The sequence below is a fragment of the Podarcis vaucheri genome, assembly GCF_965113315.1.
Source record: "Podarcis vaucheri genome assembly, chromosome: 12".
Taxonomy (NCBI): domain Eukaryota; kingdom Metazoa; phylum Chordata; class Lepidosauria; order Squamata; family Lacertidae; genus Podarcis; species Podarcis vaucheri.
Window position 1 is genome coordinate 55,699,509 of NC_138750.1, and position 26,509 is coordinate 55,726,017.

Sequence of the window (26,509 nt, forward strand, 5' to 3'; positions counted from 1 at the left end):
AGGAGGGAGAAATTGAAACACAGAACATCAGAAAATAAGAACTTTATTTAACATATTCTTTCACCTTCTAAATTCAAGCAATCACTTGATGAAAAGTGCACATCATGGAGTGTTTATTTGTGCAGAGAGCTTCCAAGGTGTTCTGGGCCAGCCGATTGTTCTGGCTGTTGAGGATTAAAATTCTGGATCCAAAGGAAACTTTGCTGACTCTTCATCTCTCCTGAACGCCGCCAACAATGACCTCATCGTTTGTGTCATAGGCATGTCCTAAAGCCCCAGGCCTTAGGTTGCCTATCCCTGCACTAGAACATCCACATCTTCAGTCTCATGGTTGTTTGTTCTTATTTGAAATAGATGGCCGCCTAAGGTTGCCACTGTCTTTTACTGGCTCTGCTCCTGCGCCTTTATCCGAAGTCTGGGGCAGAGAAATGGAGCAAGCTACTCTTTCAGGGGACGCGGGTGGCACTGTGGGTTAAACCACAGAGCCTAGGACTTGCCGATCAAAACGTTGGCGGTTCAAATCCCCGCAATGGGGTGAGCTCCCGTTGCTCTGTCCCTGCTCCTGCCAATCTAGCAATTCGATAGCACGTCAAAGTGCAAGTAGATAAATAGGTACTGCTCCAGCGGGAAGGTAAACGGCGTTTCTCTGCGCTGCTCTGGTTCACCAGAAATGGCATAGTCATGCTGGCCACATGACCCGGAAGCTGTATGCCGGCTCCCTCAGCCAATAAGCGAGATGAGTGCCGCAACCCCAGAGTCGGCCATGACTGGACCAAATGGTCAGGGTTCCCTTTACCTTTACCGTGCTCTTTCAGGAGTAGAGATAAGTCTCAGGGAAAAGCTTCCCCTGATAAATTTCTGTGCGCTAAGTTGAACTTCATGCGGTTAAAGTCACAGGAGCAAAGCCAGCCCTCCTATGATCAGCCATTAAGCCCCTTCACAGTAAAATCAACAGGATGGTGGGTGGAATTGTTGTTTTGTTCTTAAATCGCCTCTCCTGGCATAAAGCCCATCAGCAATTTGATTGCTCCTTTGGACTCCGAAGTTTATCGTTCCTCTGTTAGCAAGTTGTGCATTAACTTCAGAGCCATGGGCATAAATAAGGACACAGAGAGTGTCAGTGCAATTGCCTGTGCAGCAAGTGAAGGCAGCATGACGACCATCCATATTGCTTTTGCCACATTTATGTCTTAAAGGTAAGGTAAAGGTAAAGGGACCCCTGACCATTATGTCCAGTCGTGACTGACTCTGGGGTTGCGGTGTTCATCTCGCTTTATTGGCCGAGGGAGCCGCCGTAAGGCTTCCGGGTCATGTGGCCAGCAGCACTAAGCGGCTTCTGGTTAACCAGAGCAGCAAACAGAAACGCCTTTTACCTTCCCGCCAGAGCGGTACCTATTTATCTACTTGAACTTTGTTGTGCTTTCAAACTGCTAGGTTGGCAGGAGCAGGGACCGAGCAACGGGAGCTCACCCCGTCACGGGGATTCGAACCGCCGACCTTCTGATCGGCAAACCCTAGGCTCTGTGGTTTAACCCACAGCACCACCCGCGTCCCTTTTACGAATGCACAAAGCTGCCTTATCGCTGCTTCCGTGCCAGATGATGGGCACATCTACCAGCCCAGTAATGTCTATAGAATCTGACAAACCACACCTCTCTAGAGTTTCAGGGGCTCTCTGAACTGCAGCAAAACTTTATTTTTATTTTTATTTTAATAACCTGAAGGTTGAAAAAGGGACTTGGCGTATGTACAGAACACTTGACACCCAAAGAGCTTTCTAACTGCAAAACCTGGTAACTGGAACTTGAAGCATTGCAAACAAAATGTGTGTTTCTCCACTACTGAGATTATTTGGGGAGTTGATCTGGTGGGAAAGTATTTGCATGCGCTTCAAAACTAGACGTGAGGGGGAAATGCAATTCAGTTCACATTCGAAGTGAATATTGCACTTTCTGAAACATTCAAACCAAGACACATTCGTTCTTCCAACATTTGCACTTCTCCATATTCTGAAACACATTTCTAAGGTTTGCATATATTAGTGAGAACAACATACAAAAATGAATTGTGCTGGAGAATGCTGCATACAAAATAATAATAATAATTGCGTATATTAGGAGAAATTCACACTAAAATGCTGGTGAATGTTCACGAGGACTTAAAAAGCAGAATTGCAAATTGGTGTGGAAACATAGAGAACTGATCCTGGAAAAATGAGAAATGGAGGGAAATCAAAACTGACCACATTACCTGTCCTTACCTAACCCGAAACTCTGTGGCCCTTCTCCATCTTGTCACCAGTTTCTACCATGTCTGAAACTGCTTTCTCATCACCAGTTTGTGGCTAATTTATTTTTTAAAATGGTGGAAAGCACTAATAGTAGTGGGTCAAACTTGCCTGGAAGCTCCCATCATCTATGTACCCCTATAATCAACAGTACCATTCACAAGGTCCATTCTGTCAGGGGTCCTTTCAAATATTTCCCAGCATCTTCACCTATCCTTCACTTATTTTTATTTACAATATTTTTAGACTAGTCTTCAGTAGAAGTGTCTCAAAGGAGTGTACAAAAAAGAAAGAGAGAGAGAGATCATAATATGTTAAAATTAATTAAAAACCAGGGACACAGATAAAGAAGAGCAGCCACAAAATGAAAACAGTGAAGCTGGAAAAAGCTACCATTTTACCAAAAGTGTCGTGTAACATAAAGGTCTTAATTTGCATTCAAGAGGACCAGATGTATAGAAACTGTGTGAGCAATCTGAGGGAGAACATTCCATAGTTCTGGGGCTACAACAGATAAGCCCCTGTTCTTTGGGGGGGGGTATTCAACCTCACCTTGATACAAGATGGAATTTCAAGTAGGATAGATATTAAAGGTTGGACTGTGTCTTTTGGATCTCCTTGAGATGGTCACCCTTTGGGCTGCTTATGGCTTTATTGGTCCAAAACAGCTGATGAATTGGGCAAATGGATAGCCACACACAGGTGTTTCAAGACACATGAAATATACCAGCCTGAACCGGTCAGAAAAAGAGACTTTATTTAACAGGGATGGGGAACCTGTGGCGCTCCAGAGATTGCTGGACTTCATTTTCCATCAGCCTAAGCCAGTATGACCCTTGGCAGGGATGATGGGAATCGAAGAGGGCGACTGGTTCCTCATCCCTGCTGGATGAAAAGGAATGGCAATCCTGACTGGTGTGACTGGGAGGCCGTTTTAAAGGGGCACGGCACCTGCCTTCCCTAGGTACACATCTGGATCACTGGGACTTGCAGGGCTGCATGTTTTCCTCGGCAACCTGAGCACGGCGGGTGAACAATCGAGAGGTACATCCACATCATCTGCCTGCTAAAATCTTCCGCAGATGTCCCGCCATTCCTTTGGACTGCAAAGAGATGTGATGTTTCTGCTAGAGGTATGTGCTGTTGGTATGTTCTTTCATTTCGCCAGCTTCTTTCTGCGCGGGTTTTTCCCCAAGAGTGTTTTTGGACCTAAGGGAAAGGAACACAAATAAACATCACGTACAGCAGCCCCCAATTGCCCCCCTATCCTCATCCCCACCCATTGCCATCTCTTCCGTGGAGACTTCCAAGCTGTCACTCTTCTGTGGTCACCTGGGGTGAGCAGAAATGATCACTAAGCGATATTCGCAAGCCAAAATAAACTTGCCTCTTTCGCCTTTCCTTTTCTTGTTTACAGTTTGGTAAGCTGGTTCCTCTCACTGGAAGTGAGAGCTGGACCATAAAGAAGGCTGATCGCCGAAGAATTGATGCTTTTGAATTATGGTGCTGGAGGAGACTCTTGAGAGTCCCATGGACTGCAAGAAGATCAAACCTATCCATTCTGAAGGAAATCAGCCCTGAGTGCTCACTGGAAGGACAGATCCTGAAGCTGAGGCTCCAATACTTTGGCCACCTCATGAGAAGAGAAGATTCCCTGGAAAAGACCCTGATGTTGGGAAAGATGGAGGGCACAAGGAGAAGGGGATGACAGAGGACAAGATGGTTGGACAGTCTTCTCGAAGCATGAGTTTGACCAAACAGCGGGAGGCAGTGGAAGACAGGAGTGCCTGGCGTGCTCTGATCCATGGGGTCACGAAGAGTCGGACACGACTAAACGACTAAACAACAACAACAAGCTGGTTCCTAGCCTAACAGTGATTTCATTCATTCAAGTCCTACCCATCAATCATAGGCATGCTTAGGGCTTAGTTACAGGCAATTAACAGCATAATTAGTAATCACATTGGGTGTTGTTGTTTTCTAAATTACCTATTGCACAGGGGTGGGGATTGTTATCAAGATCACAGGGCAATAATAATAATAATTTTATTATTTATACCCCACCCCTCTGGCTGGGTTTCCCCAGCCACTGGTTTCCCCAGCGTGTAGAGAGGGGATTTCAAACTTTCTCTCTTCTGCCACAATCTCCATGAAATTCTTCGTCCATTCCACTCACCCCCCTGCATGTTAATACAAACTTAAGCATAGATGCTGACGCCTAGAAGCCAAGAGGTCTTCATCCCCCTCCCCAATACAATATTTGAGGGACCCAAGTTGATGGGCACACTATATCATGTGATTGATTATGCATGGAGGAGCTTTCCTCCCCCACGAATATTTTATTCAAGTTGGCCCTCCTGAATTTAAGCTTTCCTAGCATTTTTTAAAATGCTATGTGTGGGGTATGCATGGCAAATTTCACAAACATTGCTGGTCAGGAAGAAAAGCTTAAACTGCAATTTCAATAGCAATGATATTGGGGAGGGGGAACCACCTAATATTTTATTTCTTAAAACACTGAACTCATCCACCATTAACCCTGTCACACGGACTCAGGTCTTGGGAGAAAAACCCCTTTTACTCAGTGGACTTAACCAAAAAAAGAGACAGCACGCTTAACTGTTAAGCATGTAAGGACAAAAGAAGTAATTAGTTTTCATGTTATTTTATTCTGTTAAACCAACTAGAAAAAAAATTATGTTGGGAAGATCTCACAGAGATGAAAGGAAGCCGTGGGGAGGAGGGGAGGGTTAGGTTGAATTTCGGAAATAAAATAATATATGGGACAGCAAAGGATATAATAGGTTCTTATAGAATAGTAATATATTGTAACAAGAATAGAAGTTCAAAAGGGGAAGTAACTGTATTTTTAGTATTTTCAATATTGTAATAGTTATTATTATTTCTTATTGGTAGAAGGCAATGTTAACTTAGATGTCTTCATTTTGCTGTCTGTATAATTTTCTTAAGTCAATTAAAAAAGAGAGAGAGAGCACAGAGGCAGGGGTGGAGGAGGTGAGAATGGAGCAGACTTAGTGTATGCAATGTGCAAAAAATGTCAACCTCTTAACTTCTTATGCAGAGCTGTTCTAAAATCCCCTGAAACTCACCTCTGACTGGCTGGGGATTTGCCAGTGTCGTCCTGGAGATCTTGGTTCCGTGTCTCAGGAAGGAAGAAGCAGAGGATTCCCGCGGCCAGTGCTATGCCCCCAAAGATCACCATGGGAATCGCAGGGTGGAACTTGTCCAGGAGACCCACAAGTGGGGCAAGGATGCCCCCTATTCTGGCAGCCATGGAGCACAAGCCTAAACTGCTTTGCCTGGTGGAAGTAGCAAAACACAGAGAGCGATGCCTGAGAGGAGGCACAGACAGGTGCGCCCGGCCAGGGGCAAGTTTCCAGAAGTAAAGAAACTGCCCCGTGCATAAGGATCAACAAACATATCTGTTTTGGTATCTCTGACCTTCTCATTTTTTTCAATCTCAAATTCACTTCACCGCAATGCTGCACCAGTTTACGATTGCATGCAATTTTGCCCAGCATACAATGTTTTGCCCGCTATTTTATCAGTCGCGATGCATTTTTAAAAATAAACAAAAATCCTTCCAGTAGCACCTTAAGGTAAAGGTAAAGGGACCCCTGACCATTAGGTCCAGTCGTGACCGACTCTGGGGTTGCGGCGCTCATCTCGCTTTATTGGCCGAGGGAGCCGGTGTACAGCTTCCGGGTCATGTGGCCAGCATGACTAAGCCACTTCTGGCGAACCAGAGCAGCGCACGGAAACGCCGTTTATCTTCCCGCCGGAGCGGTACCTATTTATCTACTTGCACTTTGACGTGCTTTCAAACTGCCAGGTTGGCAGGAGCAGGAACCAAGCAACAGGAGCTCACCCTGTCGCGGGGATTCGAACCACTGACCTTCTGATCAGCAAGTCCTAGGTTCTGTGGTTTAACCCACAGTGCCACCCGCGTCCCTAGTAGCACCTTAGAGACCAACAAAGTTAGTTATTGGTATGAGCTTTCGTGTGCATGCACACTTCTTCAGATGCACACGAAAGCTCATACCAATAACACACTTAGTTGGTCTCTAAGGTGCTGCAGGAAGGAATTTTTAAATTTTGTTTTCAACTACGGCAGACCAACATGGCTACCTACCTGTATTTTTTAAAATGTTATCTTCACCGTCAGGGTCACGTCCAACCCAAACGCTGGCGAGATGCACCGCCACTGTCTTCACCTTATTTGAGCAAAATTTGTAGAGGATGTTTTTTAGAATACAGTGTGCTTTGTGTAGTAGATCCTCACCTGACAACAGTGGGAAAGACTTCCGCAGAAAACACATAGGTGGTTGAAAAGGAGGCAGCCAACGCAGACTTGCCAATAACAGCCAGGACCGTCACGATCACAGGGAAGTCTGGGCAAAGACAGACAATGAGGTTAGAAACTAAATAACAAAAAATGAAGGTAAGGCATTGTTGAAAGACCACAGGCCTAGGAAAATGTCTAATCCAGTTCTGAAATGTCGCCTGTTGTCCTAGGGATATCCAGAGCTACTCTAACCCAGGAATGCATGGGTAGTTGAAAGGTTTTCTGGTGCCCATTTGCAGAAAGACTCTGGTTCAGTGGTAGAGCAGACACTTTGCTTGTAGAAGATCCTGGGTTCAACCTCTCCATTTAGGAGAATCTCATGGTGTAGGAAATGGCGCTCTACCCAAGCCCCTGGAGAAATGCCATCAAATTTCTAAAGGATGCGGGTGGTGCAGTGGTCTAAACCACTGAGCCTCTTGGGCTTGCCGATCAGAAGGTCAGCGGTTCGAATCCCCGTGACGGGATGAGCTCCCATTGCTCAGTCCCAGCTGCTGCCAGCCTAGCAGTATGAAAGCACGCCAGTGCAAGTAGATAAATGGGTGCCGCTCCGGCAGGAAGGTAAACGGCATTTCTGTGCACTGCTCTGGTTTGCCAGAAGCTGCTTAGTCATGCTAGCCACATGACCCGGAAGCTGTCTACGGACAAATGCCGGCTCCCTCAGCTTGAAATAGTTAAATAGGTACCGCTCCGGCGGGAAGGTAAACGGCGTTTCTGTGCGCTGTTCTGGTTCGCCAGAAGTGGCTTAGTCCTGCTGGCCACATGACCAGGGAGCTGTACGCTGGTTCCCTCGGCCAATAAAGCAAGATGAGTGCCGCAACCCCAGAGTCGTCCGTGACTAGACTTAACAGTCAGGGGTCCCTTTACCTTTAACTGCTTCTAAAATTTGCATCTTTATGTATAAACTAGCACACGTAATTGTCATGCAAACCAGTGTGCCCTGTTTTGTTTTTTTCAGAAGTTAATCCCTTGAGAGTCTTGGTTCAAAGAAAGGAATGGGAGGGAAGAAACAAGGAAAGGAGGAAATGGATGGAAGTGTAAGAAAGCAAAGTTGAAGAGAGAAGCAGCTGATTACAAAAGCCATGCCTGCAAGGGCATTGCTAGCTACTTAAAAGTCCTGGCGTTCAGGCTCCAGATTTGCCTGTGGCAAATAACAGGGTGGGTGGGTGCACTTTATAGAGTGTCCAGCCTCCTTGTAAGCAACCCTTTAAAAAATTTAGGAGGCATGGGACAGAAGATCAGGTCCCCAGTGCAATAGACCCAGAGCCTTGTGGCACCTCATAATAACTCCACCAGTGCCTGGCTGCTGTGTTCTCTTCACATGCCTCAGGGGATTCCTGAACACACAGAGACACTTCTGAAACAGTCGAAGGCCTGTGCTTCAGACCTTACAATGAGGGATGTTGAACTCCAGCTCCCATCATCCCCCAGCCAAGATGGCCAATGCTCAGGGATCATGGGTGTTGAAGTCGGGAACATCTGGGCAGCTGCAGGTTCCCCTTGCCTGCCTTGCAGTTTGCCTTCCAGGTTTTCTCTCTCAAGCGGCTTTTTGTACCTTTTGGAATAGCAGGGATGAGCAAACACACGACTCCGCTCAGGAGAAGCCAAGTGGCCTGACATTTCTTCCTCCCCATCCACTGGAGGAGGAAGATACAGGAGGCTCGAGATGGTATTTCCACAGCTCCAAACACAAGCTGGGTCATGTAGATGTCCAAACCAAAATCCCCAACATGAAGGCTCACTCCATAATACACAAGACTGTCTGCAAACCTGGGAACCAAGCAAGAAATCACTGTTCATTCTGCATTTATTACTATTGCTCATTTTAATATCTGGCTCACACAAGCCCACCACTAAACTTCAGTGCTAGTTAGAATAAGGGCACAGCATTGGGATGCAGTTCCACAAAAGAATGCAATAACACAGGCTTCGGTGAAGAATTCAGTTTCTTCAGACTCTAATTTTTCATTTTCAATGGGAGAACTCGTTCCTAGCCTTCCAGGCTATGACAGGCAGTGTTTAGAACTGTTGAAACCAACTCTATTTTTGCTGCCTGAGACTAGCCCTGCTGCCCTTCTGGAAACTATAATAAAAGAACAACAAACTAAAAGGTCTCATTCAAGATCGATAAAAACAGCCTAAAAACTCTGCCTGTAGAACATGCCGTTATTTTGTTTTTACATCTGGGACACAGCAGACACATTTCGCCCATTCCCAAAAACATTCCTTTGCATATCCTCCCACATGGTTAGGCAAACTAAGGCCCAGGGGCCAGATGCGGCCCATTGCCTTCTAAATCCGGCCTGCGGACGGTCCAGGAAACAGCGTGTTTTTACATGAGTAGAAGGTGTCCTTTTATTTAAAATGCATCTCTGGGTTATTTGTGGGGCATAGGAATTCGTTCATCCCCCCCAAAAAAAAATATATAGTCCGACCCCCCACAAGATCTGAGGGACAGTGGACCGGCCCCCTGCTGAAAACGTTTGCTGACCCTTGCCCTCCAACATTCCTCAGATGAAAATAAGGACATTTCTGACTCCCCCAAAACTGACCCTCCTCAACCTCCCCTATTTTTTTTGTCCCCCGACCCCCAAGCATTTCCTCCACCACCAATGGGACACAAAACACACACACCCTCCACCATCATGAGAAAACCCCTTAATCCCGGTTTGGTTTTGTTTTATTCTTTGGTAGATTTACAAAAAGAAAAGCACACGCCAATGAACAAATTTTAGAAAGGGGCAAGATTAGACGCATCCACACAAAGAATTGAAACAGAAAGAAAATCGGGACTCTTTGTGCTCCACTCTGCAGTGAGTTGAAAGAGGACCACCTTAGGGATACCCTATTTGCAGAACACGCTCTCCAAGGAGGCCTGCTTGGCACCAACCCTACTGACATATTTGACACGACTTTTTGTCTGTAAAGTTGGGCAAAGTTTTCGTTCCGCACATTCCACTGATTTGCATGCTTCCTTTACAGCTTGCTGCCCTTTCGTTTATTCGACTGTACTTGATATTTAAGAATTTTTTTCTGGAGCGCGTGAACTACGCTTTCATTGCCACCCACCCTACAGGTTTTACTAAGAGTGGCCTTGAAATATTTCAACCAATGAATGTTAATTCTCAGTAAAGCAGCCAAGCCATTCACGGGGCAAGAGAAAACTCTGGGCTTAGACCAAACAGAGCCTCATCGGATAGAAGTCAAAAGTTTTTCTATAAGCCACTGGTTATTGTATACCTAGAGAACGACAGCATCCTAAAAAGCAGAGACATCACCTTGCCAACAAAGGCCTGTATAGTCAAAGCTATGGTTTTCCCAGTAGTGATGTATGGAAGTGAGAGCTGGACCATAAAGAAGGCTGATTGCCGAAGAATTTATGCTTTTGAATTATGGTGCTAGAGGAGACTCTTGAGAGTCCCATGGACAGCAAGATGATCAAACCTCTCCATTCCGAAGGAAATCAGCCCTGAGTGCTCACTGGAAGGGCAGATCCTGAAGCTGAGGCTCCAATACTTTGGCCACCTCATGAGAAGAGAAGACTCCCTGGAAAAGACCCTGATGCTGGGAAAGATGGAGGGCACAAGGAGAAGGGGATGACAGAGGACGAGATGGTTGGACAGTGTTCTTGAAGCTACCAGCATGAGTTTGACCAAACTGCGGGAGGCAGTGGAAGACAGGAGTGCCTGGCGTGCTCTGGTCCATGGGGTCACGAAGAGTCGGACACGACTAAACGACTAAACAACAACAGAGAACGAATAACAAGGAAGCTTCAGCTGGTGATGCCTTTCCATGTAGACATTGGATTTTTAAAATAAAATACTGTACTGAATTGATATAGTTTGGAATACTTACCAGACTATGACCATGATTAAAGTCAAAATCCTTAGATGCGGCTTCTTGAAAATATCCAGGATATTCCCAGATTTCACCTTCTCTTCTGGAGTGAGCTTCAAAATGTGCAAGACAAGACAGACACAGAACATCAAGGATGGCTGTTCCCAAACTGGTTGGATTACAATTCCCATCAGACCCATCTGCCAGGGCAGCTGTGCTGGCTTGGGCCAATGGGAATTTTAGTCCAAAACAGCTGGAGTGCCAGGTGGGTTAGCAAGTTGAGCCGAGACTGAAGAGATTCCACTCAGCCACAAACTTGACAGGATGTACTTGGACTCGTCTCCCACCCCCAGCCCAAATCTCACAGGCCTATGAGGAATTAGGGAACCATGTAAGCCCGATCGGGGGGATCATTGGTCCTCCAGGTGTTGTTGAAATACAGCTCCCATCATCACCAACCATGCTGAGGCTGATGGGAGTTGTAGTTTCACAACATCTCATGGATGTTCCCCAGACTTAATGTAAGCTGTCCTCCATACCTCCTTGGAGAATGGGTGGTATATATACATTTTGTAGTAAATTAAATAAAATGAGAAGGCAGCGGTGGTTTGGAGGGGCAGGTGGACAGCTAAATAGTAGATACTCAAAGTGGATAAACATTTATTTATTTTTAAGTCAAATGTGTTAGGATATAGTTCCGTTCCACCTGAAAAGGGAACAGGCTGTTGTGTGTCACATGCCTGTTTACTTCCAGCACTTGCTGGGAACATCCGTTTGTATATAGCTTTTGCATCTCTGCTGTTTTACTGGAGACGAAGGGAAGCAGACATGTTTTCCTTTGTTCCTGAACTATGCTGAATAAAACGCTGTACATTATGCTTGCACATCTCTCTGTCCGCCTCTTCTGCTGTGAGATGATTTACACACTCTGCTGACAGAGCGTGCACGGGTCTCTAAACGTATCTGAGGCTCATGTCGCTGTTTGATGCTGCTCCAAGGGAGACTGGCTGCCGGCTGGTGGCTGGAGCCAGCTGGGGACCTGCCTGATGCCCCCGTCTTCCTGGCAGTATCCCAACAACATGCAGTTTGATGAGGGACTCAAATATCGCAGGGCAGGGGTCTCTCTTTTTTCAGTGGTCTTGTTTTCCCTTTTCCCCATTGCACCGCTCACTTTTTCCATATCCTCCCCAGACATTTTCAGAAAAGGAGCGATAGAAATCCCTGGCTTTGCTACCTGGTTGAGTAGTTCTTCTGAGACGGTTCGTTTGTTAATGGAAGCGGCCTTTCGAAGCTCCTTTTTGGCTTCCTCGACCTTCCCTTTTGTCACAAGCCATCGCGCAGACTTGGGAAGAACCCTGAAGAAGACAAGAGTTTGTGAAGCACGGCCAGTGCATTAACCTGGAAAGGAGCTGAGGTGGGTAGTGGTCTGCTGGGCTCTGGTCTGGTCTGGTAGAAACAGGGGCAGACTTTGGTTATACGGCACCCTCAGCGAGGCCAAAACTTGGCGCCTCCAAATGGACCTTCTCAATTATGGATCTTCTCCATTTTGCACTCCCTCGGTGGCCTGTGCAGGGGAAATGCCTGCGCCACCCTAAATCTGGTGCTAGGAGATCCCAGGAGGCAGCCTTCCTCAAACTGTGCCCTCCAGGTGTTGCTGGATGTTGCTCCTTTCATCCCTGACCATTGGCCCTGATGGATGGGGATGATGGGAGCGGATGGACACCAGGTTGGGGCAAGGCTGCATCAGAATCCTTGGGGCTCCATAGCACTGCAAAGAGAACTTCAGTAAACATTAACGGGCCAGAACAAAATTAGATTTCGGCCATTAAAAGAGACAAAAAAGCCTTTGAAGAATATGCATGAAGAAGGCTGTTGATTTTATCTAGGTCCCTAAAAGGTAAAGGGTAAAAGGACCCCTGACCATTAGGTTCAGTCGTGGCCGACTCTGGGGTTGTGGCGCTCATCTCACTTTATTGGCCAAGGGAGCCGGCGTATAGCTTCCGGGTTATGTGGCCAGCAGGACTAAGCCACTTCTGGCGAACCAGAGCAGCGCACGGAAACGCCGTTTACCTTCCTGCCGGAGTGGTACCTATTTATCTACTTGGACTTTGACGTGCTTTCAAACTGCTAGGCTAGCAGAAGCAGGGACCGAGCAACGGGAACTCACCCCGTTGCGGGGATTCGAACCACCGACCTTCTGATTGGCAAGCCCTAGGCTCTGTGGTTTAACCCACAGTACAACCCGCATCCCTAGCTAGGTCCCTAATATATCTTAAAACACAGGGTAGATAGGAGTTGATGCCACCATTTCACTTAATCATTGCACGCTGTATATTTTTACATGCAGTCCAACTGTCATGGCCTGGTTGGAAGCAGTGTGCGAAACTCCCATTTTTCTAGGCGCATTTTGCAAGAAGGAATTTCATTAGCACAAGCAGTTTCTGAGCTCTGGATGCAATACTCTGCCTAAGATTTCAGATTAAAACTGCAGAGTGGAAAGAAAGGAGGACCTTTTTCTGCCTCCACACTTCCGGCTACTTTCTGGAGAAGTGTCCCTCTTAAGAATATTAGGGGGGGAGGGCAGGGGAAGGACTAGACCATGTGAAAAATGAACATAATATTTTAGCTGCAGTTCATTCATTTTCAGCTTTGTATTCTTGTTATAAAAAAGCACGCCTAGGCATTCCGTCGTTGTGCCCAGAACCTAGATTTAAGGTGCCACTTAACCGCTAGCTTTCACATTTCAGTTTCTAACACTAGTTGGGCGCAGAAGAATGTTGGGAGGAACCAGCTCAAAGCCCAGGGGTTGGTGATGGGACAATGATGAGTGGTTAGAAGGAGAAGAGGGAGGAAACTGGGAGGTGGAAATTTCGGAAGCTGAAAAAGTAGCTGGGTTTAGTGAGCAGGAAGAGACTGTGACAGAGAACAGACCAGAAGCAGAGGCTGGAGAGGAGGGGTGCCAAGAGGCAGAGGTGAGTCTGGCTGGTGAAGAGACATGGGGATCTCCCCCTCCTGTTGTGACAAGATCTACTCCCCCGTAGTCTCCAAGAACCAGGAGAGGCATTGAAAGGGTGGAGAAAAGGTTGGCTGCACATGGGCACAGTCTCTGATTGCTTGGGGAAAGCCCTGGAGAGGAATAATAATAATAATAATAATAATAATAATAATAATAATAATAATAATAATAATAATTTATTTATATCCTGCCCTCCCCAGCCAAAGCCAGGCTCAGAGCAGCTAACAACAGTAAAATAATACAGTGGTACCTCGGGTTAAGTACTTAATTCGTTCTAGAGGTCCGTACTTAACCTGAAACTGTTCTTAACCTGAAGCACCACTTTAGCTAATGGGGCCTCCCACTGCCGCCGCGCCGCCGGAGCACGATTTCTGTTCTCATCCTGAAGCAAAGTTCTTAACCTGAAGCACTATTTCTGCGTTAGTGGAGTCTGTAACCTGAAGCTCTCAGCATTCTATAATCAATTCATTATAAAAGGGCCTTAAGCAGCTGTGGGAAGGTGGGGAGCTTCCGTCTCCACTGCTTCATAGGCGCAAGACCTACTGGAGACGAGTCACTGTGCTCAGTAGACCCGACACTCCTGTGCAGATCCTGTTTTTGCTAATAAAGAGTTAATTCCAACTTGCACAGTGCGATTTACAGCCGGCTCGCTCCTGTCTCATTTCTGGTCCTTCTGTACACTCACCATATGTAAAAAAAGAGGGCGAATGCTGGCGCAGAGCCAGCAATCTGGTAGAGTCTCCAGTCACGTATGGCGTACGCCAAGCCAGCCAAGGCCATCTGCCCAAGAGCGTTGCTGCAGTGGCTGATGATCATCGCAAGTGGGCGATAGGAAGGCCCGACCCACTCCGAAGCTAAAAGGGTTCAAGTTACAGTCAGTATCTGAAAATTAAAAGACCCTGCCATTGACAATCGCTTGCATTTTTTAAAAACAACCCTGAGTTTATTATTGGCTGCTTTTAAATAAGCACGTAAATTACAAGAGCAAAGTATATTTCTAGGTGGACAAGGAAGAAAAGTAACCACAGATGTTGATGACAGTTCAGAAACTCCTTGTCCCCCCGCCTTGTCCCCCCAGCGCCATTCATGCAGCCATACAGAAGAGGCTACATTGGTAGCAAGCAGAGGAGCATTTTGACCCATGCAAATTGGGACTGAGTTTTGCATTTCTTCCAGAAACACATCAACTGTGTGGCCATAACTCATGTAGCATGGACTTGTAAGGTAAAGGTGAAGGGACCCCTGACCATTAGGTCCAGTCGTGGCCGACTCTGGGGTTGCGGCGCTCATCTCGCTTTACTGGCCAAGGGAGCCGGCATACAGCTTCCGGGTCATGTGGCTGGCATGACTAAGCCGCTTCAGGAGAACCAGAGCAGCGCACGGAAACGCCGTTTACCTTCCCGCCGGAGTGGTACCTATTTATCTACTTGCACTTCATGCTTTTGAACTGCTAGGTTGGCAGGATCAGGGACCGAGCAACGGGAGCTCACCCCGTCGCGGGGATTCAAGCCGCCGACCTTCTAATCGGCAAGTCCTAGGCTCTGTGGTTTAACCCACAGCACCACCCGCGTCCCAACATGGACTTGTACTCTGAGGTTATTTCTTCCCTAGCTGAGAGAGCCAGGGTTAGCATGTTGGACTGGGAACTTGGAGACCAGGGTTCAAATCCCCACGCGGCCTTGAAGCTCACTCAGGGCTTATGCACACATTTGTCAGCTGGCGCAATGGGTCAGTGCATCCAGCTGTTAACCAGAAGTTTGGTGGTTTGAATCCAGCCAAGGACTGCGGTAGGCAGGATTCATGCATTACAGGGGGTTGGATTAGATGAATTGGCATTTGCTATCCAGATGTTTTAAGGGACGTGTGTGGCGCTGTGGGTTAAACCCAGAGTCTAGGACTTGCCGATCAGAAGGTCGGCGGTTCGAATCCCCACAACGGGGTGAGCTCCCCTTGCTCGGTCCCTGCTCCTGCCAACCTAGCAGTTCGAAAGCACGTCAAAGTGCAAGTAGATAAATAGGTACCGCTCTGGCGGGAAGGTAAACGGCGTTTCCATGCGCTGCTCTGGTTCGCCAGAAGCGGCTTAGTCATGCTGGCCACATGACCCAGAAGCTGTACACCGGCTCCCTCAGCCAGTAAAGCGAGATGAGTGCCACAACCCCAGAGTTGGCCACGACTGGACCTAATGGTCAGGGGTCCCTTTACGTTTACCTTTATCCAGATGTTTTGGACTTCGGCTCACATCACTGTTGTAGTCTAAAGCACCTGGAAGACCCCAATTGGAGAAGGCTGATTTTTTATTTTTGGATGACAGGGCCTGAACTTCCCCAGAGAAGTGTCTTACTTAATGCTGCCATGCTGATACTGATCCCGGCAAAAGCAGCGCCCACGATGAATCTCAAGGCGATGTAGAGGTAGAAATTTGGCGCAAAGCCTGCCCCGACACCAAAGGCGCCCATGAGGAGGAGGGTGAGCAGGATCATCCGTTGGCTTCCAATCCTGGAGGAGGGAAATGAAATGCATGAGGGAGCTCAGAACTTGCACCTCGCAGGAACATAAGAATTTGTCTTATACTGAATCAGACCCCTGGGCCATGTAGCTCAACGCTGACTGCAAGTGGCTCTCCACAGATTTAAAACAGGGGTCTCATCCTGCCCTCCTGTGTTGCTGCACATGAAAAGCTTTCCTACGTGCTAGGCGAGAAACCCATAAGGTATTTTCATTCAAAAGGTATTTTATACCCATAGTGGCTTATTGCAAGATAGATGCTTTTGCTCGTTTTTAGTCGCATCCTCACCTATGATTCGGTACATAGCACAAATAAAAAAGTTTTAATATGTCTAGAGACAATGGGTAAAACAAACACCATTAGCTGTACTGCTGGGTAAGTGTTAAATGCTGATTGTATTTGTTTAAAAACCGATGAAAATTTGTTTTTAAAAAAAAAATAAAGAAGTTTTATTAATTTTGTTGTCCTTTCTGTTCTTATACACATTAAATATATATATATATATATTTGAAGGCTTTGAGGCCATTTGAACCTGACATAGCTGGGGTGGGAAGCTCAGCACATCTCAATCCAGCTCTGCAAACTCTACCTCATTTAAGGTATGCCACAAGACCCCCTGAGAGCCTTTCAGATTCAAGGCATATAAATGTGTCATGCAATTGCTTCTTGTGTTAAAATTCTGGGAGAAAACAACAGATAACCCAGCTGTAATGGGAATTGGGGTTGCTTGTGCGTAAACTGCAAACTGCTCCAAGCTGGTCGTATAGCTAAACCTTTCCCTGGTTTGACAGCCCTTACAACGCGACTGTCTTAGTCACTGGCAGAATCCGTCAGTGGGCGTCTCCTAAACTTCCTCCAACATAGAAATTCTTTGACTCCAAGTCTCCTCCTAGATTCTCTGTGCGGAAGCCTTCTGCGCAGCGTGGGTGTGCCAAGCGGAGGTCCTGTGCTCTCTCCGCTGATTTCACTGGAAGAGTCTCGGAGCCTCCCCTCCGCAGTACTCTCAGCCTCCCCTTTCTCCCTGGTGTCCCCTGGATTTCCTTCCCCAGCGGAAGCTCTCTCTCTCTCTCTCCTTGCTAGTTCCCTCCCCTGCTTAATTGGAGCGTCTTACCTCTCCTCTTGCCTCTGATGGCAGTTCCCTGACACCAGCCTTCAAACACAACCTGATTTTAGTGCAGCATAACTAAACAGCGAGAGAAGCTCCACGCAGCAGCTCAAGCTGGAAGGAGCAGGCATACGAGTTTTGGGTACTTCTACATTCAGGTGGCCTTGGTGTTGCAAAGGGCCTTCCTTCAGCTTCGGCTCGTGGGCCAGCTGCGCCCCTATCTGGACAGGGATAGGTTAGCTTCTAACCTCTGAGTTAGATTACCACAACACATTATATGTGGGGCTGCCTCTGAAGATGGTTTGGAAGCTTCACCTGGTGTTGAATTTGGTGGCCAGGTTGCTCACTGGGGTAAGATGGCTTGAAACTATAACGCCAATCCTGGCCAAACTGCACGGGCCGCCAATTAGTTTCCAACTCAAAGTGCTTGTTTTGACCTATAAAGCCTTAAATGGCTCAGGAACGCAACATCTGAAGGACTCCCTCTTTGTATATAACCCCCCCCCCCTTATCCTGGGATCATCATCTGAGGCCCTTCTTCAGGTGGCTCCTTCATAATAATAATAATAATAATAATAATAATAATAATTTTTTATTTATATCCCGCCCTCCCCAGCCAAAGCCGGGCTCAGAGCGGCTAACAACAGTAAAAATAACACAGTTTACATAAAATCACAATCAATTAATTGAAATACATTCTAAAATCAATTTATTCTAAAATCAATTCATTCTAAAATCAATTCAGAGTCAAATTAATGGCAACCATTGGGCTAGAGTTCTATGAGGATTACAGAAGGAGAGGGCAAGACTGTGCCTTGGCCAAAGGCCTGGTGGAACAGCTCTGTCTTGCAGGCCCTGCGGAAAGATGTCAAGTCCCTCAGGGCCCTGGTCTCTTGTGACAGAGAGTTCCACCAGATCAGGGCCATGGCCAAAAAAGCCCTGGCTCTGGAGGACAACAGTTCTGGAGGGCGGCAACACAAGAGCAGGGCCTTTTCTGTGGTGGCTCCCCATTTGCAGAATGCTCTCCCCAGAGAGGCTCGTCTGGCACCTTCATTATACACCTTTAGGTGCCGGGTGAGAACGTTCCTCTGCAACCAGGCCTTGGGCTAATTGAACCATCTTATTAACTATGGGGGTTATTGTTCTTTGTTTGTTACTGTGTTTCATATTTTTGTGTTTTTATATTGTACACTGCCCTGTGATCCTCAGACAAAGGGCGGTATATAAATTTTAACAACAACAACAGGAGCCTGATCAGGTGAAACCCACCAGCACAAAAACATAACCTAGCCTATATTTTGAAGTGCAGTGCACTTAGCTGATGGTGCTACCCTGATTGTTGTCCAAAGCTACCTGAGGTAATCTAAGCTAAACTGACGGGCCAGTTCACTAAGGTCATAGTGGATCCATTTCTCCATAAAGTATCAGCATTGGGTTCTGTCTTGCCCTTGCTTCTTCTAGAAATATGTTTTGCCTCTCAGGCACACCCTGAGAATCGCTGCCCACACTCCTCTGACTGGGCGTTCCAGTGTACAACTGGAAGAACAGGAAATGTTTTTTTCTCGCAAAGGCACATAGAAAGTGCAAGGAGCTAAGCAGGGCACTGAAACTCCTTCTCTGCCATCTTTTCTTAAAATTAAATTGGTACACCGTCCTATAGTCCCAGGCCTCAGGGTGGTTACAACACAAAAACACAAAATACATAACAAAAACAAAAACAACCCAATCTTCCACCAGGCAATGCCCATACATTTGAAAAGCCTTGAGGACCAGAAACTTGGTTGTTGTTATTAAACAGAAAAGTGGAAGATGGGAAACTGCATTGTCAGCGACCAGCTGGAGATGTCTGGATCTGGGACCTTCTGCATCCAAAACAATTGTTCAATAAATATAATAGGTAAACAGCCTCAAAGTTGTGGGCGAATCCCCTCCCCTCTAAATGACTGAAATACCTCCCCTGTTCACCAACTGCAGATGGAGCAGCCATTTTCTCTCAGCCGCAACATGAAATCTCAAAAGTTATGCTTACCAGTCGCTCAGTGGGCCAAAGACCAAGGCTCCCACAAGAAGACCTGACATGTAAATGGATTGAGAGATGTCTTTTAAGTCCTTTCGGTCGCAAACCAAGTTGAACTAAAGGAAAAGAAGAAGAAAGCGCCTTTTCCTTCCATCTCCCAGCACTGCATAGTGTATATTATACGTCCCCTTTTCTTAATTTGACTGACTTTATGATTCATGAATTACAAGCCGCGCTCCTCAAAATTTGGCCTGTTTTCCTTAAGTCACCTAGATCAGCCAAGCTCAGGAGAAAAATAATACTGGATAGCTCTGTTGGTTAGAGCGAGGTGCTGATAACACCAAGGTTGTAGGTTCGAAGCCCGTATGGGACAACTGCATATTCCTACATTGTAGGGAATTGGACTAGGTTAGGGCTGCCAAATGTCCAGATTTTCCCAGACACGACCGGGATTCAGGCAGCTCTCGTTATCTCCCGCTTGGACTACTGCAATGTGCTCTATGTGGGGCTACCTTTGAAGGTGACTAGGAAACTGCAAATAATCCAGAATGCGGCAGCTAGACTGGTGACTGGGAGCGGCCAACGAGACCATATAACACCAGTCCTGAAAGTTCTTCATTGGCTCCCAGTACGTTTCCGAGCACAATTCAAAGTGTTGGTGCTGACCTTTCAAGCCCTAAACGGCCTCGTTCCAGTATACCTGAAGGAGCGTCTCCACCCCCATCATCCAGCCTCGACACTGAGGTCCAGCTCTGAGGGCCTTCTGGCGGTTCCCTCACTGTGAGAAGTGAGGTTACAGGGAACCAGACAGAGGGCCTTCTTGGTAGTGGTGCCTCCCAGCAGATGTCAAGGCAATAAGCAACTATTTTACTTTTAAAAGACAACTGAAGGCGGCCCTGTTTAGGGAAGTTTTTAATGTCTGATGCTGTGTTGTTTTTAATATTCGGTTGGAAGCTGCCCAGAGTGGCTGGGGAAACCCAGCCAGATGGGCGGGGTGTAAATAATAATAAATTAGTAGTAGTAGTAGTAGCAGCAGCAGCAGCAGAATGGCATTCGGGCGGATTTTGGCTGATTTGGCAAAATGTCCTGGAAAACCCGGATGTATGGCAAGGGGGATGTGCACTGGGATTTCTGCTGTGAGCATCACTCCCTCTGGTCACTTCTCTTCCCCAGATCACACCCCCCCACTCTGAAAGACAGAAGGCGAGAAAGTATGCAAACACACATTTTGCATTTCCAGAGGAGGAAGGGAAAAAAACTCCACTCTTCCTAATTCAAATTTACGTACTTTTCAAGGGAGGAAAAAGTAACACACACACACCCCCTCACCATCTCATGTGCAAGGGGAAGGGGCTAACACAGGCTTAATGGGTGCCACGGGGAGATCTGAAGGATTTCATTATGCCCATGGGCACAATGTGGGTGACTCTTGCTTCAAGGAATTCTGGGCGTGTTGTGTGACCCTGAAAATGCACCCTAGAAGTCACCCTACAATTCTACCATACCCCAAGTGTCCTGTTTTAAGTGGGACATCACAGAAACCAATCCCGGCTTCTCTCTGGTCCTGTTTTTTGGTCCAGCGCTCTGGCACGACCCTGCTGATGATGGCCAGAGTGCATTCTGCCTGATATCCCAGTTTGGGGGGAGGAAAATACTGGAGGGTGGGTGTTTCGAAAGGACCATGGGAGACACGTCAGTGTAGAAAAGATCTCCAAAGGGAAGGAAGTTTGAAAACCATGGATCTCTCTCTCTCTCTCTCTCTCTCTCTCTCTCTGTGTGTGTGTGTGTGTGTGTGTGTGATGTGTTTGAGAGAGGCTGGGGGAGAGCCACTTCACTCCTCAATTTCTTAGGGTCCTGGAGCTCTGACATTTAATCGCTCCATAGTCCAAGACACTCCAGTCCTCAGAAAAATCTGAATACAGACATCCCTCAGGACCCTCTCAGGTGTTGAGCATCAGAGGGAGTTCTCTTGGAGTCTCGTAAAGGTAAAGGGACCCCTGACCATTAGGTCTAGTCGTGACCGACTCTGGGGTTGTGGCGCTCATCTCGCTTTATTGGCCGAGGGAGCCGGCGTACAGCTTCCGGGTCATGTGGCCAGCATGACTAAGCCGCTTCTGGCAAACCAGAGCAGCGCACGGAAACGCTGTTTACCTTCCCGCCGGAGTGGTACCTATTTATCTACTTGCACTTTGACGTGCTTAATGCCGACCTTCTGATCGGCAAGTCCTAGGCTCTGTGGTTTAACCCACAGCGCCATGTCTCTACCATCCCCCAAAAGCAAGGGAGCCACAGCCTGGAAGAGGTCATTCTAGGTGGCAGAACTGGGGAACTCCCTCCCCACAGAAGGTGTGTCTCCCATCTTCCCTGTACAGTTCACCTGGCCTTCGACAGCTCAGGTGTTTTGCCTCGGGAGACCTGTCTCTACTCCACTATACTGTGGTATCTCGGGTTACGTACTTAATTCGTTCCGGAGGTCCGTTCTTAACCTGTAACTGTTCTTAACCTGAAGCACCACTTTAGCTAATGGGGCCTCCCGCTGCTGCTGCGCCGCCAGAGCACGATTTCTGTTCTCATCCTGAAGCAAAGTTCTTAACCCGAGGTCCTATTTCTGGGTTAGCTGAGTCTGTAACCTGAAGCGTATGTAACCTGAAGCGTATGTAACCCGAGGTACCACTGTACACTGTTTTGTTCTGAATGGTTCCAACCTGTGTTTTTAAAATCATTTTTAACTGTTTCACTTTAAAAAATAAATAAATAAAGTTTACAATTTTATTGTTGTAATCTACCCTGTGAACTCCTGGTTAAGAATCGCAAATCGTAGCCCAGTTAATTAGGCGGAGATTTACCACTGTATTATCAAAACCTCTAAGTGGTTTCCATCACATGTAAATTATATATTAAAATTAAATATTGTAGAATACAATGTTATGTTTGCTGACTGGGAGAAGTTGTGGACCACCGGGATTAAATTTACGGCATGTAATGCCCTAAGAGAGAATATTATGAAAATGATGTACAGGTGGTACATGACTCCAGTCAAGCTTGCAAAAATATATCATTTGCCCAATAATAAATGTTGGAAATGTAAAGAAAACGAAGGTACATTATTTCACCTATGGTGGACGTGCCCAAGGATTAAGGCTTTCTGGGAAATGATTTATAATGAAATGAAAAAGGTATTTAAATATACCTTCCTGAAGAAACCAGAGGCTTTTCTCCTGGGCATAGTTGGCCAAGTTAAAGAAGGATAGAACTTTCTTTATGTATGCTACAGCAGCAGCAAGAATTCTTATTGCAAAGCACTGGAAGACACAAGAGTTACCCACCTTGGAAGAATGGCAAATGCAACTAATAGACTATATGGAGATGGCGGAAATGACTGGCAGAATCCAAGACCAGGGAGAAGAGCTTGTGGAAGAAGACTGGAGGAAATTTAAAATCTATTTACAGAAACATTGTAAAATTTCTGAATGCTGATGACGTTGAAATGAACTGAAGGGGTTCTAGCAACAAGGTAAAATGTAAGATGGGATTGATAACAGATAAGCTAAATTGGATATGAATTTGCTGAACCAATTTTTAAAAAGGGATACAAAAAAGGGAGGCGTGAGGAAGTCAGGAAAATAAGTTAACTAAAGATGAGAAATAAAAAAGAGGGAGTTTTGTTTTCTTTTATATGTGTTTTTTATTTTTATTTTTTGTGTTTAATGTTTGTATCTTTGTATTTTGTAATTTTGTACTTTTCTGCTTTTGTATTTTTCTGAACTTTTTTATTGATAAAACTTAATAAAAGATTATTTTAAAAAATTGCCAAAAAAATGAGATGTTAAAAAGAAGTTAGCCTATCTTCCCCGAAAAAAAATAAAATCAGCAGTTTAAAAAATTTACCTCTTGAGATAGCTGCATGTCAAAATGCATGTCAAATCAATTATCCCCTTGGCTGGCCACTCATGTCAATAATTATTTTGTATTGTTCTTACTTTTTGTAGTGCTTATATGTACATTGTTGTACACCACCTTGATCTTTTATACAATCTTGCAGCTAAAAGACTTAAAGAAGGTGATTGCCACAAGTCATTTCCTGTCCTGTCAGTTTCGCTATCCAGATCTTTAACTGTAGGGATAGCAGGTGAATACCAATGTTGAAATCGCTTTAAAGCAGGCTAGTGCAAATCGCATGTGACACACGCACACAAACACATCTACCACAGAAGAGATAGGACCATGTTTTGTTAACAAGGAACATACTATACTCACCTCTGTCAGCAACGACGGCTTTGGATCTGTGGGGTAGACCCAACCATCTTGGCAGGCTTCTGTGAAATTTTGTCCGTCTTTTATGATTGAATCGATATCGCCTTCCACAGGAGTAAACATGGAGCACTCCTCAAAAGAGCCATCTGGTTTCCTGGGAATGGTCAAGTTCAGCTGCTGCTCTTGGGTCAGGTTTTGGGTAATATTAAGGATCCAGTTCGTGTTGCAGTGGTGAGGCACGTCCATGACAATGAAGACTTGTCCGAACATGTGAAAGGGAGTCAGGAAATTTGGGATGCAGATCAGCAGCACCAGCCATTTCTGAAACCTGCCGAATTCTCCGATCACCTTCAAGATGTCTCCAAATCTGATCATTCTGAGATCTTTGGCAGCCGGTCTGTATCGTTCTCACATCTGGGGACTGAAATTAATCTTTAAACTTAATTGTGGCTATGGATAAGGTGAATAATTAATCAGGCTTTGGCTTCTGATAAACTTGAGGAATCTATCCTATCACAGCAAGCGCCAAGATTAAAAACATACTTTCCTGCAAACGCTTCCTTATTGTTGCCTTTTTCTGATTCAGTGTTGATATTGTTTCGATTTCAGTATAGATTTCATCTAACCAAAAACGATTTGAGCTTCAATGTGTGATCCTAAGTGTATACCGTACTTTTAAAGGACATTTAGAGCATACCCCCCTCTCTCACAAAGAACTTGGGAACCTTAGTTTACCCGACAAATCTACAATTCCCAGCACCCTTTTGTTAACTAGAATTCCCAGAATTCTTGTGGGGTGGGGATGTTGGACTGGTCATGTTGTTTGGATGCCTGATCATTGTCTTACAAAGCAACTTCTCTGTTCCAAAGTTAAGAATGGAAAGCGTAATGCCTGTGGACAACAAAAGAAGTTTAAAGATGCTCTCAAGGCAAATCTTTAAAAATGTAGTATAAACACCAACAACTGGGAGACATTGGCCTGCGAGTGCTCCAATTGGAGAACAGCCTTTACCAAAGGCATCATGGACTTTGAAGACACTCGAACTCAGGACAAAAGGGAGAAATGAGCTAAGAAGTAGGCATGTTTGGCAAACCCTCACCGTGATCAACTCCTGCCTGGAAACTAATGTCCCAACTGTGGAAGGATGTGTGGCTCCAGTCACTTATGGACTCCCTGTTAAGACCATTTTCATGGAAGACAATCTTACTCAGCTACAAGTAATCGCTAAAGAAGAAGAATAGTGATAATTGCAAATTATTGCAGAAATGAAAAACCAGAAAAATGAGAAACTTCAAGAACCAAAATTATCAGATCCTTCCATCCCTGCTCTGGAATAAAAGTCTTCACTGCCCAGAGTCAGACAACTTTTCTATGAGGATGCTTTACCACTGAATCTAGACACCAGCACTATTCCTGAGCTTTGGATGCAGGAAAAAAGCACCCTGTTTCACACCTTTATCTCTACACACACACACACACACAAACCTTTGCCAATTCTACTTACTTCTTAACAGCCGTACCTCCTTCCCTTGCACATCATAGCAGGAAAAAAAGAAAAGGAAGTCTAAAGGAAAAAATGTTCCGTGAAGGAAAGCCAGCAACACTGAGGCGGTTGAGACATCAGTAGGAGGTCAACACACCCTGAATTGGGCACCTCCAAGAGAGATTACCATCTTTGCCGGTTAACGTAAACTTGTGCAATATATTGTTGCATTCAAAGCAACATATAGAGGAAGAGGCGAGGCAAACCTGTTTGAATCGCAGAATTCTAGGTGATCTGAAAAGTCAACCAGTGGCGGCTGGTGCTCACTGGAAGCTGGTGCCAAGGCCAACCCAATCGGATGAGTGGCAGTCATATTTTTCTAGCAGCAGAGTGCCGGAACTCAGCCTTGTTCTCTTAGAATGGCAATGGTACCCAACGAGTTCCAACAAGTTCCGGCTGAAAAGAAAGCCCTGATGAGCAGGGTACAAATAATAAAGTTATTCTTATGATTAGCCACATAAGCAGAATTCATCATGCGAAAGGCTGGGCTGGATGAATCCCAAGCCGGAATTAAGATTGCCGGAAGAAATATCAACAACCTCAGATATGCAGATGACACAACCTTGATGGCAGAAAGTGAGGAGGAATTAAAGAACCTTTTAATGAGGGTGAATGAGGAGAGCGCAAAATATGGTCTGAAGCTCAACATCAAAAAACAAAGATCATAGCCACTGGTCCCATCACCTCCTGGCAAATAGAAGGGGAAGAAATGGAGGCAGTGAGAGATTTTACTTTCTTGGGCTTCATGATCACTGCAGATGGTGACAGCAGTCATGAAATTAAAAGACACCTGCTTCTTGGGAGAAAAGCAATGACAAACCTAGGCAGCATCTTAAAAGGCAGAGACATCACCTTGCCAACAAAGGTCTGTATAGTTAAAACTATGGTTTTCCCAGTAGTGATGTATAGAAGTGAGAGCTGGACCATAAAGAAGGCTGATCGCCAAAGAATGGATGTTTTTAAATTATGGTGCTGGAGGAGACTCTTGAGAGTCCCATGGACTGCAAGAAGATCAAACCGATCCATTCTTAAAGAAATCAGCCCTGAGTGCTCACTGGAAGGACAGATCCTGAAGCTGAGACTCCAATACTTTGGCCACCTCATGAGAAGAGAAGACTCCCTGGGAAATACCCTGATGCTGGGAAAGATGGAGGGCACAAGGAGAAGGGGACGACAGAGGATGAGATGGTTGGACAGTGTTCTCGAAGCTACCAGAATGAGTTTGACCAAGCTGTGGGAGGCAGTGGGAGACAGGAGTGCCTGGCGTGCTCTGGTCCATGGGGTCATGAAGAGTTGGACACGACTAAACAACAACAAAGCATTTTGGTGGCTGAAGTTTATGCTGACTAAAGGTTCCAAATGGTTTTTTTAACGGTGGCCCTACAGAAAACACATTACAGTGCTACTTTGGTTGTCGGACTTAATCCGTTCCGGGAGTCCATTCGAGTCCTCAAATGGTTCAAAGACCAAGGTACGGCTTCCGATTGGCTGCAGCAGCTTCCTGCACCCAATCAGAAGCCGTGGAAGCCGCGGCGGATGTTTGGCTTCCAAAAAACTTCCGCAAACCGCAACACTCACTT

The 26,509-nt window shown here is 45.9% G+C and overlaps 2 protein-coding genes across 2 annotated transcripts in view; one reads left to right on the forward strand and one right to left on the reverse strand.

Moving 5' to 3' along the window:
- LOC309514833 (uncharacterized protein) overlaps positions 1-26,509 on the forward strand; it is an 80,028-nt gene that overhangs the window by 7,395 nt on the left and 46,124 nt on the right. The window lies entirely within an intron of this gene.
- LOC309514938 (solute carrier family 22 member 13-like) lies at positions 28-25,036 on the reverse strand. The gene is made up of 12 exons (XM_082192451.1): positions 24,891-25,036; positions 23,389-23,806; positions 19,144-19,247; positions 15,845-15,999; positions 14,189-14,357; positions 11,722-11,842; positions 10,506-10,600; positions 8,206-8,420; positions 6,591-6,699; positions 5,398-5,607; positions 1,569-3,496; positions 28-465 (listed from the first exon to the last, which is right to left on the reverse strand). Exons 2-11 carry the CDS (start codon positions 23,758-23,760, stop codon positions 3,415-3,417), a joined length of 1,632 nt encoding a protein of 543 aa, XP_082048577.1. The 5' UTR covers positions 23,761-23,806; positions 24,891-25,036; the 3' UTR covers positions 28-465; positions 1,569-3,414.